Consider the following 17659-nt stretch of genomic DNA (forward strand, 5'->3'; position numbering starts at 1 on the left):
TTACCAGTATGATCGCATGTTACAGTCACACAATTTACTAAGCCTTTGATTAGTTTTTACTGGTACTTGGTGTGATTGGAAGGCGCTACCAACTGGGCAAAACCACACAGAATAAACTAGGGGCAAAAGCAAGGAGTGGAATATGAGAAAGAGGGGGACATTCTGTAGAAAGAGTGTGCTAGGGGCTGCTATGGTCATTTTCTGAACAGCAACCAGCATATATTGTGTTACATGCTGGTAGTCCTTGAGGATTCTTTGAACACAGTGAAATCTTCTTGTTCAGAGCTACAAAGCATCCAGGATGTGGGACACACACATGATAAATCATTTTGCAGCAAGCATACATTAAAAAAGTCTTTTTAAATGGGATAATTTCATCCTGTTCACTGCGAGTATTTAGAATGTATCACAAGAACAGCTTTTTTTTTTTTCTTCCCGAGAACCAGAAAAAGCCTTTTCTCTTGGCATATCACATTATCCATTTCAGACAAGGTTTTAAACGTTGGAAGCTGAAAATTAGTGTTGTCTGCTACATTGCCTTCCTCTCTGGACATGAGTCTCATCAATTTTTTTTTTAAACGATCTCCCTTTCTAATATCACAAATCCAGAGACTCCAACTCTCCCATTTTCGATGGGAGATCTCCCGCTGAAAACCCATTTTTGCAAAATCTCCCGTTCTCCCGCTTGAGATTTAATTTCTCCCGCCCTGGCTCTGTGTCTCCCGTTGGAAAGGATTTCTTACTTATTACTATCGTACGTTGAAAAAAATAAGCCTTAGATAGCACCAGAGAGCATCTAGAACCCTAGGAACTTCGCGCTTCGCACGCATCAACTTAGAGTCTCCCGTTTGCTAGGGGTTTCGGGCGGGAGAATCTCCAGATCAGAAGGTGCTTGGGGTTGGAGTCTCTGCAAATCACACACATAATTTTGATTGAAATTTCATAACATTTACAGTTTTCATGACCAAAAGCTAATTAAGGTTTTGATTGAGGAGATGTGAGTTATGTCCCAAACAATAAACACACAATTAGTACTTTAATATATGCATGTACTTGTGATGGACTTACAGTATTTTGAGTTTTGTATCATTGAAAATGTTGTGTCACACTTCCACTGCATTCAATGAAGTGGACTATATGCAGCAGAACTTATTTTTTTGTGTCTACTTTTAAGTTTCAAGTGATAGTTACTCCACTGAAGCACAGTTTATAAATGATTGAAACGCAACACACTGTATCATCACAGCTGGACACATTCTTCAAAAGACTTTAGGCTGGAAGTTAAGATGAATAGTGCCCACAGAGAATACCGACAATGTAAATTTATGCCGAGTGTTCTTGATAATGTGTTCTCATTACATCAGCCATGGTTTAATGTCATGTCACTATTTTATATACAAAGTTCTATACAAAGTTATATACACACTTCTAACTGCAGTAGCAATGGTGTCATCCAAATGAATTCAATAATATATGACAGTTTTTTTAATACATTAATGGATTAATGTTTCAAAAAGTTAAGTCATTTTAGAAAGGAGAGTTCAGTCATGTTTTTATGTGAGTAAATGCACAAAAATTGCTATGATATGTTCACATTGATTATATACACACTTTGATTTCTGAGTTCCTTCTGTTATTTCTATCTATATGTCTATAGCTCTTCCTGATTCACTTTTTCAATCTGCAATGGAAAAATGGTGAGAAAGTCTTTCAATGCAAATGCATGAGGATTCTTTTAAGGTTTTAGGTGGTTATAGTTGTCACTACCATTATAATGAACGCTGTTATGATGAAATTCTTGTTACAACAAAGTAATAATGAAAGACCCAAAATTATCATCTATAATGAAATTTTTATATGATGAAAGAAAACGAATTGACCCAAGGAATTTCTTATAATGGGAATCATCTATACATTGTCAAAATGTCAGACATAATGTTACCCACTAAACAACGTTACATACAAAATATAAAAGAGCTGTGATAATGTATCATCTTAAAGCTGTTGCTGCAATGACATGATGTGAACAAAGGAGGCTTCATGATTATCAGCCAAAGCAAGTTGTCATTAAGATAAAAAAAAGAAGAGAAATGTGGGAAACCCTCCTTCCCCCACCCATAGGGAGATAAAATGTGTCATATTTTCATTCTCAAGGGAACTTGATAATCGTTTAAAGAAATAATGAATTTGACATTGAAAACTACCCTTAAAAAAACAAAAATGACACACACACACACACACACAAGAACAGTGAGTTGGCTCAGTCGGTAGCGCGTCTGCCTCACGATCACGCGGCCCGGGTTCGAATCCGAGTCTGGACTGAGCAATGTTGTGTGTAAGCATACTGTCCCCTCTATAATAGCAAGAGACAAAACACTCTGTCCCTCGGATAGGACATAAAATGGAGGTCCCGTGTATGAGAGAGTAACAACTCATGCACGTAAAAGATCCCGCTTCATTCATTCATCGCAAAGAGCAGGGTGTTTAACCCAGTGATGTGGTCCCACCTCACATCCAACTGGATCCCAAGGAAGACCAGCTTAACGTAGCTGAATATGGGCTATCCAGCCATCTTTTCAGATGGAAAATGAACAAACAAACAAAACAAACAACACACACACACACTCAATCAATAGTTTATACTTTCATGGTTCTTACCGTAGTCCGTGTTCTCTGGCTCCCAGCAGTTTGAGGGCCAGAAGTAAGGGGTCTGGAACCTGTAAAAGGTGTTGTCATCCTTCAGCAGTAGCACATGATCCGTGATGGGGAAGAAATAGCCGTGAGCTGCCAGCAATGAACCTAAGTGTATTGAGTTAGCTGCAAGGAGGAGGGGAGAGGGGATAAGTAATTTCACTATTTCATGCACACTGATATCCCATGAATTATGTTTTTATTAGTGCAAAAATACCTGCACTGATCACATTACAAATCATAAGCAAAAGTATTTTTACTAATGCATATCTTTCTCTTTAATAATTTCAATTAAGAAAAAAAAATGGGTTTTTCAAAAACTAACATCATAGATTCAATGAAAAGAGTTAAGGATGAGTACAAATAATGTAATATGACACTTGGTAGGTCATATGTAATACTAATGGACACTCTTGTTCTCTGGGCATTTAAAGCAGCAGAAGCCAAAACAAATAAAACGACAGGTCATTTTATGCATAGCTTGAATATGCCAAGTTATTGACTGCATTCAACTTCTGATTATTCAGCAAGATTCTAAACCTGACTTTGTTTCTCTCCTTTGCAACAATAGGTTACAGGTATGAGTCATCAAAAATGACTTTATGATTGCTCCAAGACATGCAAATGTATCAACAAGGAAGACATCATAAACTTGCTCATAGAGAAAAAAAAAAATCACAACACTTTTTTTCCATAGAAATCTCATGACTTCACTATGTCAGTATTCATGTGTGACAACCAAATTATTTCAATGCATAGAATGTATGGTTTCCAGAGAATCTTGAAGACAATATTTTCCAATGTATTACAAGTTTTTTTTTTTTTTTACTATTGCACCCCTTTTCCACATTTCCTAATCAAACATATATGTCGAACAAATTATATTGAATATGATATCATTTGTATTCTTATTTTAAGTCATTTACTGAAGCTTACACCACATATTGTCAAAGGATATTTACCTTGATCAATATCTAGTGTTTTCATCAGCCACTGGACAAGATCAGCCCCTGGATAAATGATCAAAAGAGATGAATATTTGTAAGTCATATCTGCCTACAAAATACAAGAAAAAGTGACAATGAATACAGCTTAAAACATGATCCCAGACTTTGAATGCTTATAACCTGCTGTAGCTCAGTTTCACTCTAACCGTTCACAAGATGTATGAATTGAGAAATGATTCATTACACAAGTTAATATCTGCATGTATGGATGTAAAATATCTTTATCCCCATATATGTATGTATGTATGGACGGATGTATGCATGTGTACGTTGAATATCTCACTCACCCCCAAGAAAGCCAAAGATGTCACCAAATATCTATTCAGTGTTTGTTGTAGTTTTCACTTCTTGAGAAACTAACTTTCCAATGTTTTGTTTCTCATCCCTCAAAAATGGTGAAAATGGAGGGCAACAAATAAATAGGTTTGAGGAAATTGTCTTTGAAGTTTATGTTCAGTCATTTCTACAGGAACTAGGTGCTTATGCAAAATGATCAATTCCTAGTACACGACATGCTACAAGAATTGTGATTTGAAAGTTGGACAGAAGGTGAATAAGATATCACATATTTGATTTTAAAACAGTTCACAAATACACACATATAGACGTTATGCACAGTTAGCGTCAGGAATTTTACCTTCCAAATTATTGGGACTTTTAGCCATTTTCTTTTGCAAAAGCCATACCATTGCTCCTCCAAACTGTACTTAAGACTTCAATGGCAAGTATGACCCGATATTATTTACAATCACTCACAGAGGTATCTAGTAAATCAACACAAGTCTATTAGAGAAAGGCTGGAGGTAGTACAGTCAAAACAGTTCTGTGATACCTTACCTGTGAACACACTGGGGACTTTGGACATGAAGCTTTTCACAGTCCGCACAGGGACTCCATTCCTCTCGTCCTGCATGCACTGTATCAACTTTTCAATCTGAAAACAAGTGACAAGGAATGCAAACATATATAATGTAATGTAGACATTGCAGGCATTTATTTTCATGGCACAGGAGGTGACACATTGATACAAAGGAATATGAAGTCTTTGTAAAGTTCCAAGTCATACTAAAATTCAATAAAAAGGATACACCCAAATGCAGAATAGAAGATCAATTTTATTTATTTGTAAATAATATTCACAAACTCTCTCTTCTGTTATGGTTCTATTTTTTCATATTTTCTTCTTGTAAAAATATGGTATGATCTCATAGACATACAGCTGTAAAAGCTCACTTAGCCAGCTTTTGTGAGCACTTACAGACAAGTTGCCATGTCTCTTTTCGCTATCATTTTTTCACTGTAACTGTTCGCCTGCTTTTCATAATGTACTGTGTCAATATACCAGAATTTGATTAACAAAATTCTCACTTCTTTGGACAAATGATGAACGATTATTTCTTGTGTGTGAGTGTTTAGTAATGGATGTAGCTTAAAAATGTGAAAATTTAAGAGCACACGGTGAGTCCAGTGATGGATCACAGATGTTGAATGTAGATGATCCTGCACTTTAAAATAATATCTTTCTAGATGTAAGAAAGGGAAACAATGGGAGCACAGTTAAAAGTGTAAAACTGTCGACTCAACTTCTTGAAGTCTATCATTGATGCTGCTTGTTACTACTTCAAGTACTGCCACAATGAAATTTTCCAACATTTCATTTTTACCCATCACTTATATTTCTGTGTGTATTACACTGCTAATATGAGTAAAAGAGTACTTTTTCATTTAAGATTCTGCTGATCTGACGTCCAGTCCCTATGAATGATGAGGTACCTCGAGTCACTACAACAAACTGAGTTAAGCCTTCTACTGCCATGAAACCATACTTACTCTAACACACAGGGATGTAAACTGCTACATCTTGAATGTACCTTTGATATACTGTATCATAAAGATCGTTTTCAAATCCTGTTATTTTACTCGGACTGCAAAATGATTTTAAGCACTAACTGGAGCATCCTATGGTCAACTTTACAAAGAACTGTAATGACATCCAAAATAGCACCCCCAAATCTTCTTGTATCACTTTTTTTTTCTAATACTCAGCGTTTCATGCTTCCACCAAAGAATATTATCTATCAAAGTTCCATAAGCCAATTAGCTAATGTGATGATGTCATCAAATCTTTTTCATCAATATTCACGTAAGAACTATTCTTTCTTTTCCCAACCAAATGGAAGAAACCAAATTGCTTATTCAGATTTGTTCACAGGTCCGTCAGGGACTGCTGAGAGCAGTGATTGCATTATCACTTCATCTATAAACTGCATTTGTTTGCTACTACTGTCACTGTTTTGTGACAATGCAGAAATCTAAAATTCCCAAATTTTCTTTCTGTAGATCAAATGTTGATAGAACCTCTCCCGGTCTTCCATTCTGGGGTTGCTGATATTGTTGTTTTAATTTTACTCTGGTAAAGATGGTGGGAATTTGCTCTTTAAAATATAGGGAAGACTTGCAAGTATACTTTTGAATAGATTATGGTGATTATTTGAGTACCTGCCACCTGTTAACTCTGTGTGTGCTTTGAGTGCTAATTGCACAAAAAAAAAAAACACCCCATAGCATTGGACATACTGTGTAAAGTTCTTGGCACAAAATGGGTTAATGAATACCCCCTACCCCACTGAAATCTTAAAAGAAATTATCGTATGGCATAGTTGAATGTATTATCTACAGTAGGTAAATCTTTAAAAAAAAAAAAAAAAACTTTTTGTTGAACCTATAGAAGGATCCATAGAAGTATTGCATAAAGAATATTTGCCTCTCTGTGAAGAAATTGACTAAGTGTCTACAATTCATTTCAATTGCAAAATTGGCACCTTACTTGTGGTTTGAACCTGCGCTATACTGTAAACCATGATATCTTTGCGGCATGAAATTATCGCAAATTGGAGCCGATGGCCTTACAGTGTATTCGCAGCATGAAATTTTTGCAAGTTGCCTCTAGCATTCTATGCATACAATAGACAAGATCTTTAGCATGCATTTTAATTTCACAAAACTTGTGAAATTTTAATTTCACGAAACTTGTGAAATTATAATGCTCGCGAACATTCCTTGTTTTACAGTATGTATACCGACATGTATGCCATGGACTGAACAATCAAAACATAGTATTAGTTCATAATTAATTCAACACTTCTAGAATAAAGTGTGAAATATGAATAAAGAAAGTAACAGACTTTTCGGAAAATGTCACACTTAGAGAGGTCATGATCAACAGCTGCACTCTTTATGAAAGAATACATTGATCTAGACAATATTTCATTTAGTTTGCCCTTTCAACGCAAGTCAGAATTCAAACATGTCATTTGTGACAGATTTGCAAACCATTTTGGAAACCACCAATTCAAAAAAAAAAAAGTGCACTGGGTCAAATGATTTGCATTTGTAGTGATGCTTAATTACAACTCTTGTAAAAGAACTGCTCATATTCTATTGGGGCATCCAAAAAAAAACCAACAACAACAACAACACCATGCATTTTAGTAATTAGTGTTTATTCTAACACAAGTTACTTTAATGTAACATATTCTATCACACATATTCACTCTTCAATGAAGAAACACCCGAGAAATATCAAATTGTTTTGGGGGAAATCCAATATTGTCTGAAGTATACAGTGGTACAATGTAGTGGTGAAGGGGTGGGGTGGATCCATTTCAATGTAAGTTAAAACACAATGAGGTAAGAATCTGTGGTTAAAAGCACTCATTCAATGCTATGCTACTGTCAAACTTATCTGAAGTTCTCCTGTGTTCTTGCTAGAAATGTACTATTAACAAACATGTATCCATATAATTACAGTGGTGCCAGCAAAAATCCCTGGTATTAGCTTGAATACTGAAACACACACACACACACACACACCAATGCACACACACTTGCAGCAGGGAGAACAACCACAATACAACTCATCACATACAGGCGACATGCAGGCATGAAGACACCCTGAAACACACTCCTGAACACACACATGGACACACACACACACACCCACAAGTACACACGCACAGACATTTTACAAAGGAAGGTTTTTGCACAACAATGTAGAGTGCTCAACCTGCAATCTGCACAAACACACTCAGACACACACACACACACACACACACACTCGAGTAGCAAGACGATGGAACATCATTTGCTTGTTACTGCATACAATGTGGCGCGTACTTCTCACCACTGTGTTGCCAGCACTCTGGCTTTGTGATACAAATTTGCCCATGTGCGTCACTGCATTGATTACACAGCCATTTTCGGCACTGGCATTGCATTTCTCTCTTTGCCATACCCCCCCCCCCCCCATTTTCATATCATTTGTTTTCAGTATCTCTACCCCTCCCTTTTCTGTATACAAATATATATATATATATATATATATATATGCATGTATACTATATGATACATATATTTCTTTTTTCCTTTTTGTATTGTCAAGTCACTGAACATGTCATGTTTGTAAATAAAGTTTGCAATCTCAGTTAGCTGTGGCATCTTGTGTTTAATGTGAAAGTATTAACTCTGAATCTCACACTATGTTATTTCTCATAGTTGCCACTGTTTTTTGTGATTTTTGTGATTTTTTTTTAGGTGAAGGGGGGGGGGGGAACAAGTACAAATGAAGTAAATGTATAGAAAATTCATAATGAAAATAGAGATTGATCTTGTACTCCAACATAATCCAATATTTTGTCTTAAAGCCACCAGAATATGTGATGCGGTTTTGCCTGGTTACTCATTTAACCCATTGAGGATGGTTTGATTTTGCTACAACACGCATTTCCCATTGAAGCTTGCCCAAGCATACTAACTCGGTACTCATCCTCAACGGGTGAACGGAATTACAGTAAATACAATCACAGTGTGTTTGCTCTGCACATAAATACATGTAATTGCTAGAGTTAAACACAGTTTCATCTCACATAAAAATCTTATAACCATTCACAAATAGACCACGTGATCTCTCCATCATTCATTTTGGCACTTGGTTTTGTCCCAACATATTTGATACCTAAGGGTAGATAGTTCTATTTGTTTACAAAAAAAAAAATAGGAGCACATAATTTGCACACTGAATTTTGTTGTGCTGCTGATCACACAATTTCAAATCTGTCTGCTTTGTTTTTCTCTTTTACTCTCCTGGTTCTTAGTCATCCTCTATTTGGTGTTGACACACCCTTGCATGATGATAATACAGCAATTTTCATCAAAGAGCATTAATTGAATTTGGAATTAAAGAACTGTACAAAAGACTTATTAATGATTCTTCAGTATCATCCCATTCATAAATCTCACTTGCATGACAATTTATTCTTATCTACTGTATCTTTCATCTATATTCTTTTAGGGATACTGCCAAATTTGTAGTTCTATGACATCTTAATGCTCCTCTTGATTTTACTCAGACCCTATCAATGTTTCCTCGCTTTCTTTATGTCTCTATTTCTCCACTGTTCTCTGACAGCATTTTCAAAAGCTTTATGCATGTAGAAAAGTGGTGAATACTACATAATTTTCTCTAAAAATTCATAACAGGAGCAACACTGTCCTAGGTGAAGTTTTTGATAAACAGGAAGGTCCAGATTGGTTTCAAATGATGTAATGTGCAGTTGTGTTGAAAAGTGAGCAAACTCATTCTACTACAAGCCCACGCAAGCCTTCTCATCTTGCACATGGCGCAGGCAGATCTTATTCAAAGTCTATATACGATGTAAATATAGCAAGGGAAATATTTAGCAAGCTCCCAGACAACCCCATATCAGCATTTGAGGTTGCTGAGCGGTCATTTCATCACAGGGCAGCTGACACATAGCTGTGAAAGACTGCCGTGCATGATACCATCTTGTAACATGACACAATAATGTCACTCATCATCACAATCTACTCTTCGTGTTCAGCTAAAGCAATGCAAGGCATCCCCACAGGGGCACCAGAGATCTCTTCAGGAGTGAGAGAAAGATAAGCTTCATCCATGACTGGAGACTGGCTTGAGGAACAGAAATAGATCTTTCAAATTGAACACTATCAATTTTCATCACTCTTCCATGTACTCCATCATATTCAAAGTGTCCAACATACCTGGGAAAGAGGTCTTCCAGCAATCTTATTTGTTAGAGATGTAACAGGATAAGACATTCTTTAGTCACACATCTTTTGAGAAAGCCATTAATGTCACCAATGAAGGAGACAATCTCATAAAGAAGATAAGTCCCTATTACATTATCAACACATATACCTCCAAGTTATTGTTCAAGTATACACTCACATACAAATGCAATTATACAAATGCAATATGTATGACATTTAAGTACAAAACATATATGTGTATTTGCATGCACATTGAACATGCCCAATCTTAAACATGATTTTAGTCTTTGAAATTCACCATCTCAGAACTTTTCTCAGAAAGCTTTGAGGCAGATGCATTAAAAATCGTAAATGATGCATCTTATACAATGTACCTCTTCCGCTCAAAGAAAGAAAAATCATTGAATTAACAAAAGGCATTAAACAATGTTATCATAATAAGAAAACTTTCTCACAGCAGATGTGTTGGGTGTTTCATTGACCTGATATGGAGTGAATGCAGATATCAATATACAAAGTTTCTCATTTTCTTAAATTAAGGTAGATGACTGAAGAGAAACTCACATAAGAGGAAAAAGATCAGGGCATTTTTCATAAGACAAACAGTTGGATATAAAATTAAATAAGCCTAAATGTAGAAGAATGAAGGGGGAAAAAGAGAAAATGTTTACACAGGCAAAGAAAATTCTAGATGTGTGCTTCAACGTCTGCTAAACCCATTTCTCATTTCTCTACTGCCTCACATTGAAATTTACATAATTCTCAAATACAGGTGTTAATGCCTCATTACAAGGATGCAGTATGCAGACAAGAGGGGAAAAATGCAAATAGGAGCTTGCCAGATGTGTGTGATTTCATCTCATTTTCTGGATCAATAAATGACATTTGAACAAAACAAATACAGTGGTTGTCACCATCCTTTACTCAACCCTCACCAACGGTTGAAGCAGGTGGTAGTGTAATTGCATAGACATCATGCAATGTGTAAATGTGGCCCTTTCTTAGATGACAATTTACCTTGTACATAGATTCATGTCATAGATAAGTCCTATAAAGGATTTATCTTAAATAAAAAAAAAAAATTCCTTGCTGTACAGAACAAGTTATCTTATCACTTTGCACATGATTTCATATCTGCAGTAGATGTGGAGGTGTGACATAACATTATGGTTAGGCATATTCCATAGAAGCAACCAATAAAAAAAAAAAAAAAATATATATATATATATATATATATATATCAGGGCTCCACACTAACTATTTTTTTTGGTGGCCCGATGGGGCAACCAAAATCATCAATTTCACATTTTTGGTGGCCCGAGAGCAAAATTTGGTGGCCCGAAAAAAACAATAAAAAACATTAACTCACTGCATGCATTTATGCATTTCCGGAGCAAAAAGTTTTGAATTTATTGACATACTTTTTTTTTTAAATTTGGTGGCCCGAGTCGGGCCACCAAATTTGCCCTTTTTTAAAATTTGGTGGCCCGACTTTCATTTTTGGTGGCCCCGGGCCACCGGGCCACCGTTAGTGTTGAGCCCTGTATATATGATATATATATATATATATATATATATATATATATATATATATATACAAACATACATACTTACATATATGTATATATATATATGTATGTATATATATATATATATATATATATATGCATACATACACAAACACAGACACAAACACACACACATGACACATTAGAAACAGTGTGCTTAAGTAGTTGCTAAGTTGCATGTATCATTTTAGAAATAGATGGTACATACTAGAACTCCAACACATCTCAATGTATAGTTTACCCATCAGTTTCTATATATATTACCTACAATCATTTTTAGGTGATTGTACATAAACATAAGGTTCTATCAAAGGCATGTTCAAATCTCTAGTCAAAGGAAAAGGTTTGACTGATTTCTGTTTTTCAATTTGAAATTTGATCAGATTAGTTGATATTGCTATATCATCATCGCTTGTTAGCAATGGGCATGTTCAACGAAGTCACTCTATACACTAAAATCAATCTTTTAATGTATCAACAAGAACTTCAAAAGGAATCTAATGTATACATGATTTTCAAAACTCTCACAATTGCTTGCAAGTATACTTTTTTTTTAATTTCCAAATTATATGACATATGCAGCTATCAAACATTATCTTTTTTTCTCTTTGTTTCTACCAGTGGAATCAACGATTAGCCACTGACTTTGGCTCCAGATATTTTCCAGGGTCACATGCTGTCGGTAAGCTCAGTTTTGTCACCGAGGAAACATAAAAGGTCAAACTTGTTCTTGTTTTAATTTATCTCAATCTAATCACACAGCCCTACCAAATATTGACACATAGACACAATGAATGGGCTAAAGGTAATGGCCTTAACATTTCGGGCACAATTCAGGCAGACTGGTGAAATAATTGAAAGTTGATTTGATACTGTGCTGTCCTTCAATCAAAAGCGTGTATAATCAAAATTCTGTATAATCAAAACCTTGTATAAAATCTCACTACACCACTCTTATACCCCTCTCTTTCTATCATTTCATTCTTTTTTTTTTTCATATTGACTTTTTACATTTTACATTTTTTGAGGGGACAGATATCACTCATCTTCATATGTTTTTTCTGCACAATGTTCCTTCCTACACAACTTAATCTGAATTGTCATTTGATTTGTCATTATTTTGTACAAAGTTATATATGTCTATGTGTGCTGGCCAAACACCATGCATAATGGATATGTTCTTTTCTAGGAGAATCATGAAATAATATTTTTGTTCTCTCCATGAAATTTATTTATGATATAATTGCATAATAGGAGAACTGATTTCTTCATAATTGAGTTGAACTTAATTCTATTCCTAGCCTAACTGCTGGTTTGCAGGAAATAATACATAGTGTGGTGTTTGCATTAAACTTCCTTGTAAATACTACAGTACTGTACATATTGAAAGACATTCGTAGCCACTGTGCACATGTGTGTGTGTGTGTGTGTGTGTGTGTGTGTATGTATGTCAGGATAAACAGAAAATAACAAAGGAAACTGCTCCAATATTTATCTTATATCCTGAACAAAACTTGTTTTTCTTCATCAAAATCATTCTGTTGTCATTTCGTGATGTGAAATGGATACATTCGAATGAAAGGTGTGGTGGCAAATACAGTGCGATATGATATATGACTTTAAACAACTTTTAACCCATTTAAGACTAGTCATGAGTATGCTCAGAAGAGTGTATATGGGAAATGCATGTTATATGGCAAATGAGCTCATCCTTGTTGGGTCAAGTTCAAACAGCCAGATTTAAATCATCTATGCATTAAGTGGCGTTTCATATGCAACAAAAGATTCTCTCTCTCTCTCAAAAAAAAAAGAATGAATTTGTCATTTCTTTCTGCTTAATTCCAATTTCTCCTTCCCCCCCCCCCCCTTCATTCTCTTTGTAACTGCTATTTCTTTTGTTGGAGGACTTATTGTGGATATCAGTTTCATGCGAGGCACAAACATTTTATTATGTATCGTTTAACACATTTTTTTGTTTGATCCATGCTAAAAATGTATGTATCACGTATCACATCATTATCACACTGCTATCAATCCAGCTGAGATGTACACTAAGCCCTAACATTTTAAGTCACAAGAGGGGAAAGAGAAATCATAAACAGAGAATTTAGATACCATTCATACACACACACACACACACACAAATATTGCAGTGCTGTTCAGAGTGGCCTGACTAGTAAGTCTCATTCTATTTTCAGTCAAACACATGCTTGTACCACGCACCAACTGCATGCTAACACAAGACCATTCACTGTTTAATTTGAAGTTTGAACGTGTGATCACTCCAGCACCTACGAGTACATCGGTAGCATCAATTTTGTTAGTGTACGGGACTTCAATTCCCAGAAAAACAAGCGCATGTAATGTTCTTGCATGAAAAGAAGATGGAGGAAAAAGGATTTCTACATGTACACAATAATTTCTGTTGCTGGGACCTGCAAAAATGGAGTCTTTTGAAGTGTTTCACATTTGAATTCATCACATATACTTGAAATGAGCTCAAAATACGTTAAGTTCTTGGAAAAGTTTCATGTGACTACTTGCAAGGAGTTTTTGTCTCATCAACCCAACAGTTAGCTGGCATAGAAACAGTCTGGAACTCTTATGGAATAGTTCTCTTAACTTCTAGTTTTACCTGAAATTCTTGTTCATTGTAAAGGCAGCTCACTCTGAATGAGTGTATTGGAGTGGTATTACAATTCACCTAGATTTGGATTAGTGTTCTCATACCTTTTCTAAGCACAATTATATTTTAGTGGTAATGGACAATCACATGTTTCACAGGAAATGTGATAAAGTTTCAAGGGTATTTTAAAGTGTAACAACTCTCCCTTAGATAAGGAAAGCATGTCTGGAAAGGATTTCTAAAATGTTTTTAACTTCTGAAAATACCACATAGATATTAAAATCTGCACTATAAATATACTAAATTGCTAAATCTATAACATACAGTTGGTTCCTTATATTTGCTACCACAGAAAATGCATGTAGTTGCTTTGATTTCAAGGTATGTAAGTCTATTTCACTCTCTTGTGCTTCAGTCCATGTTTAAAGGCACACAGACCTGGGATTGAAGAGGGTGCAGTTGCACAATTTTGATGCTTACGCATCTCGAGCATTCCCAACATATGAATAAAATAGATTTGTATGATGAGTATATTAAAAATTGTCAATATAACATCAATCTCAGTTTGTCCCTTGATTCAGTCATTGTTCTTGCTGATACAGCATACAGGAAATGGTGAACGACTACTGCTTCTGTACAAAAGAGAGTGCATGCTATACACACCTGCGATATACTTTGATACACACCTACGATCTACTGTATACGCTATATATTTCGCGAGTCTAAATTTTTGCTAATCGGGAATTCCCGACAATTTCGCGAGTGGTTAAATTCTCAATTGTGGAGTCCTGTACTGAATGGAAAAGTGTGCATGCATATGTCACATTCACATCGGGATCAGAGTCAATATTTTCGCATGTCTAATTCTGCAAATAGCACCCGACTCACGAAATCTGCAAAAATAAAAACCTCGCAAAATATTCGGCATATACAGTACTTTGATTGACATTTAACTAGCTTTAAATCATCAGTCTTCATCAGTCTTCATAATGAAGATGGTGGCAATCATCATTCCATCCATCAATGACCTCTTTAATACCAAGTCTGTATGCCTCTAATTCTGAACACCTGCGATCATGTGATCATACAATGTATCCTGTACTTTAATAGCATAGGCCTACATGTATGTGTTGTATCATGTTGAGCAATATGGAAATGAGCTTTGACAAAAATGACAATACTATAAACAAATGTAACATTTTGGATTTTGCAACTTTGCTTACTGCCTTAAACATGTCTTAGTAAGTATCAATTCAAAGTCATATGTCATCCATAAAACCCCCTGAAAAAATCTTGCAATTTTGCAATCCCCAGGGCAACAGTAAATACTTTTCCCCTGGAAATAACATGTGCATTAGTGATGCTGAGAGGTGACTGTGGCTTCATGTGATCATGCAATGGTTGACTTGAGAGCAGTGTATTCACATGATGTCCTTCGCATGAACTGTTGTACATTGCCCAGCAGAAGAGAGAGAATGCTGGGTGGGTAATGCTAGGGTACTCCCATACAATAAGCTCTTAAAGGTCCTGTTTTCCTTTGGGAGCAGTGATTTAAAAATGTTCAAGATATCACATTTGATGCATATGTGTAAGTCTGTTGTGTCACAAAATATCTTACCACATAAAATTTTCATAATAAAGCCTAAAATATAAAGAGATACAATGTATATCCGTGTTTTTTCTCAATAAACCGTGACTGCAGACGGTTTAGTCTGGAAACATTCTTATTATAACTATTGTTCATATTGTGTATCTAACAACACTTAACATCGATTATACAGATTCAAAATTTTACAGTGGTTGTTTCTATCGCTGACTCACATTTTACAACTATTTTAATGTACTAATGCTGGGTTTTGTTTCATCTGCAAATGGTAAATTATCCCTTTAACCTGTTGAGGATGGGTTGATTTTGCTACAGCACATATTTCCCTAGAAACACCTGCCTGAGTATACTCAGGACACCTCTTCAACGAGTTAAACTAAGAGTGTTAATGACTTTCTAGATACCGAGTAGTAAAGACCCAAATTGTAGATTCTGCCCCATTATTGTCTGGAGGAGAAATTTATGGACCCCCCCCCCCCCACAAAAAAAAACAAAAACATGTGTATGTACAAAACCACATTATCTTTATTTGCATTTTTTATCCTTTGTAGGTTTATCAGCGGCATATTATGACATACTTTTGCTCCCTCCACATGATTGTATTTGCAAAATATACTTTTAAACTCTTTATGTGCCACGTCCGCAGGTCCGACTCAGTCAACGGCATGCCAACTTTGCATATTCTGTTCAAACACACAAATCCACCCAAACCGATCGATAAATCGCCAAATGCCGCAGGACAATGAAAGCGTTTCTCACACTTCCGTTCTTCTCACATTTTACGTTGTGATAGACTAACATGAGGTGTTTCCTGCTGGATTTATTTCTGTTACTGTTCTGTGTGCAGAAGTCATGCCTTTACAAAAATTTAACTACTAGTCATTTGAAAGAAAAATAATCATAGATTTGTCATACAAATTACATTAAAGCAAAGCTTTGAATTTCCTCTACAATTTTACTCACTAATGTCAATCTTGACAGAAATCTATAAAAGTGACATAGATTTGAAAAAACAGAATGTTTTCTCAAAGCATGACAACATTGGTGTCTCAGAATAATGTGGTACACAGGGGGTTTCCACCATGGCACATATAGAGTTAAATAGCCTCCATGTTTTTGATCTTTTTAAGTTTCTTATTAAGAAGAGAAAATGCTTCAGGTATAATTCACCCATTCCTTTGAAGATCAACCAGATTTAAATATCTTGTTACTTTCCTTCTATTGCCTTCTATTCATCTTAATCTTCAGAACAGGAAATGCCACATACATGTAGTATTGCTTTTGAGTAGATAATTTACCCAGGCATGGCCTTTTCATACATAGTATACATGTGTGTGTACTTGCAGAGTGTTTCCCAGCTGTTTGTCCAAGTCTGCCATTGCTGGTACAGTTCAGCTACCGGTAAGTTTGATTGTAATTTCATCTGCATAGAATAACCACTGCATGAAGACAATGTAAAACCCAACACAGTGGTGCTAACCACTGGTAACATACTTGTATTCTGCTGTACAACAACCTTACTCAAGTCACACTTCTTCTTTTTTTTTTTTTTTTTTTTTAAATGTGGATCAGCAGTACACAAAGACTTCTGTGGGTACACTTTTCTCTTGTACATGTAAGTAGCTAATCTTCAAACAACACCTACCACATAAAGGGTATGGAACTGAGCAATCAAGTAAATAGTTTGTGAATATTACCTTTGAAGTCTATGTGTAGGAAAGCATAAAGGTGATTAGTTATCTATATATAATTGGCTAATATATTTTACCATAGTAACATGCTTCATGGAGGCCTATAACCTTTGCATTTTCTAAACATTCTAAGACTTTAAAAAGTGCACAGGGGGCACTTACATGTGTATATATATATATATATATATATATATATATATATATATATGTATATATATATATAACCAATTTTTGCCTTGATTTGAGAATCCAAAGTTTGAAATAAAATCAAAATATTTTTATGACATTTGTGCTCTAATATCTCAGGTCACAAATAATGCTTGGCTTATTATGTGCAGTGACATTTAAGGACATGTTGTAACCACAGACTCAACTTTTAT

The 17659-nt window shown here is 35.4% G+C and overlaps 1 protein-coding gene across 3 annotated transcripts in view; it reads right to left on the reverse strand.

The window, feature by feature from the left end:
• The window catches only part of LOC140234378 (regulator of G-protein signaling 7-like), an 86296-nt gene that overhangs the window by 58433 nt on the left and 10204 nt on the right, over positions 1-17659 (reverse strand). For all 3 annotated transcript variants that reach the window (XM_072314441.1, XM_072314438.1, XM_072314435.1), the window contains exons 2-4: positions 4536-4632; positions 3654-3701; positions 2659-2817 (exon numbers count right to left, since the gene is read on the reverse strand). In XM_072314441.1, the coding sequence (XP_072170542.1) occupies positions 2659-2817; positions 3654-3701; positions 4536-4632 (304 nt within the window). The remainder of the gene's footprint in view (positions 1-2658; positions 2818-3653; positions 3702-4535; positions 4633-17659) is intronic.

The sequence above is a fragment of the Diadema setosum genome, chromosome 1 (genome assembly GCF_964275005.1).
Source record: "Diadema setosum chromosome 1, eeDiaSeto1, whole genome shotgun sequence".
Lineage (NCBI taxonomy): Eukaryota > Metazoa > Echinodermata > Echinoidea > Diadematoida > Diadematidae > Diadema > Diadema setosum.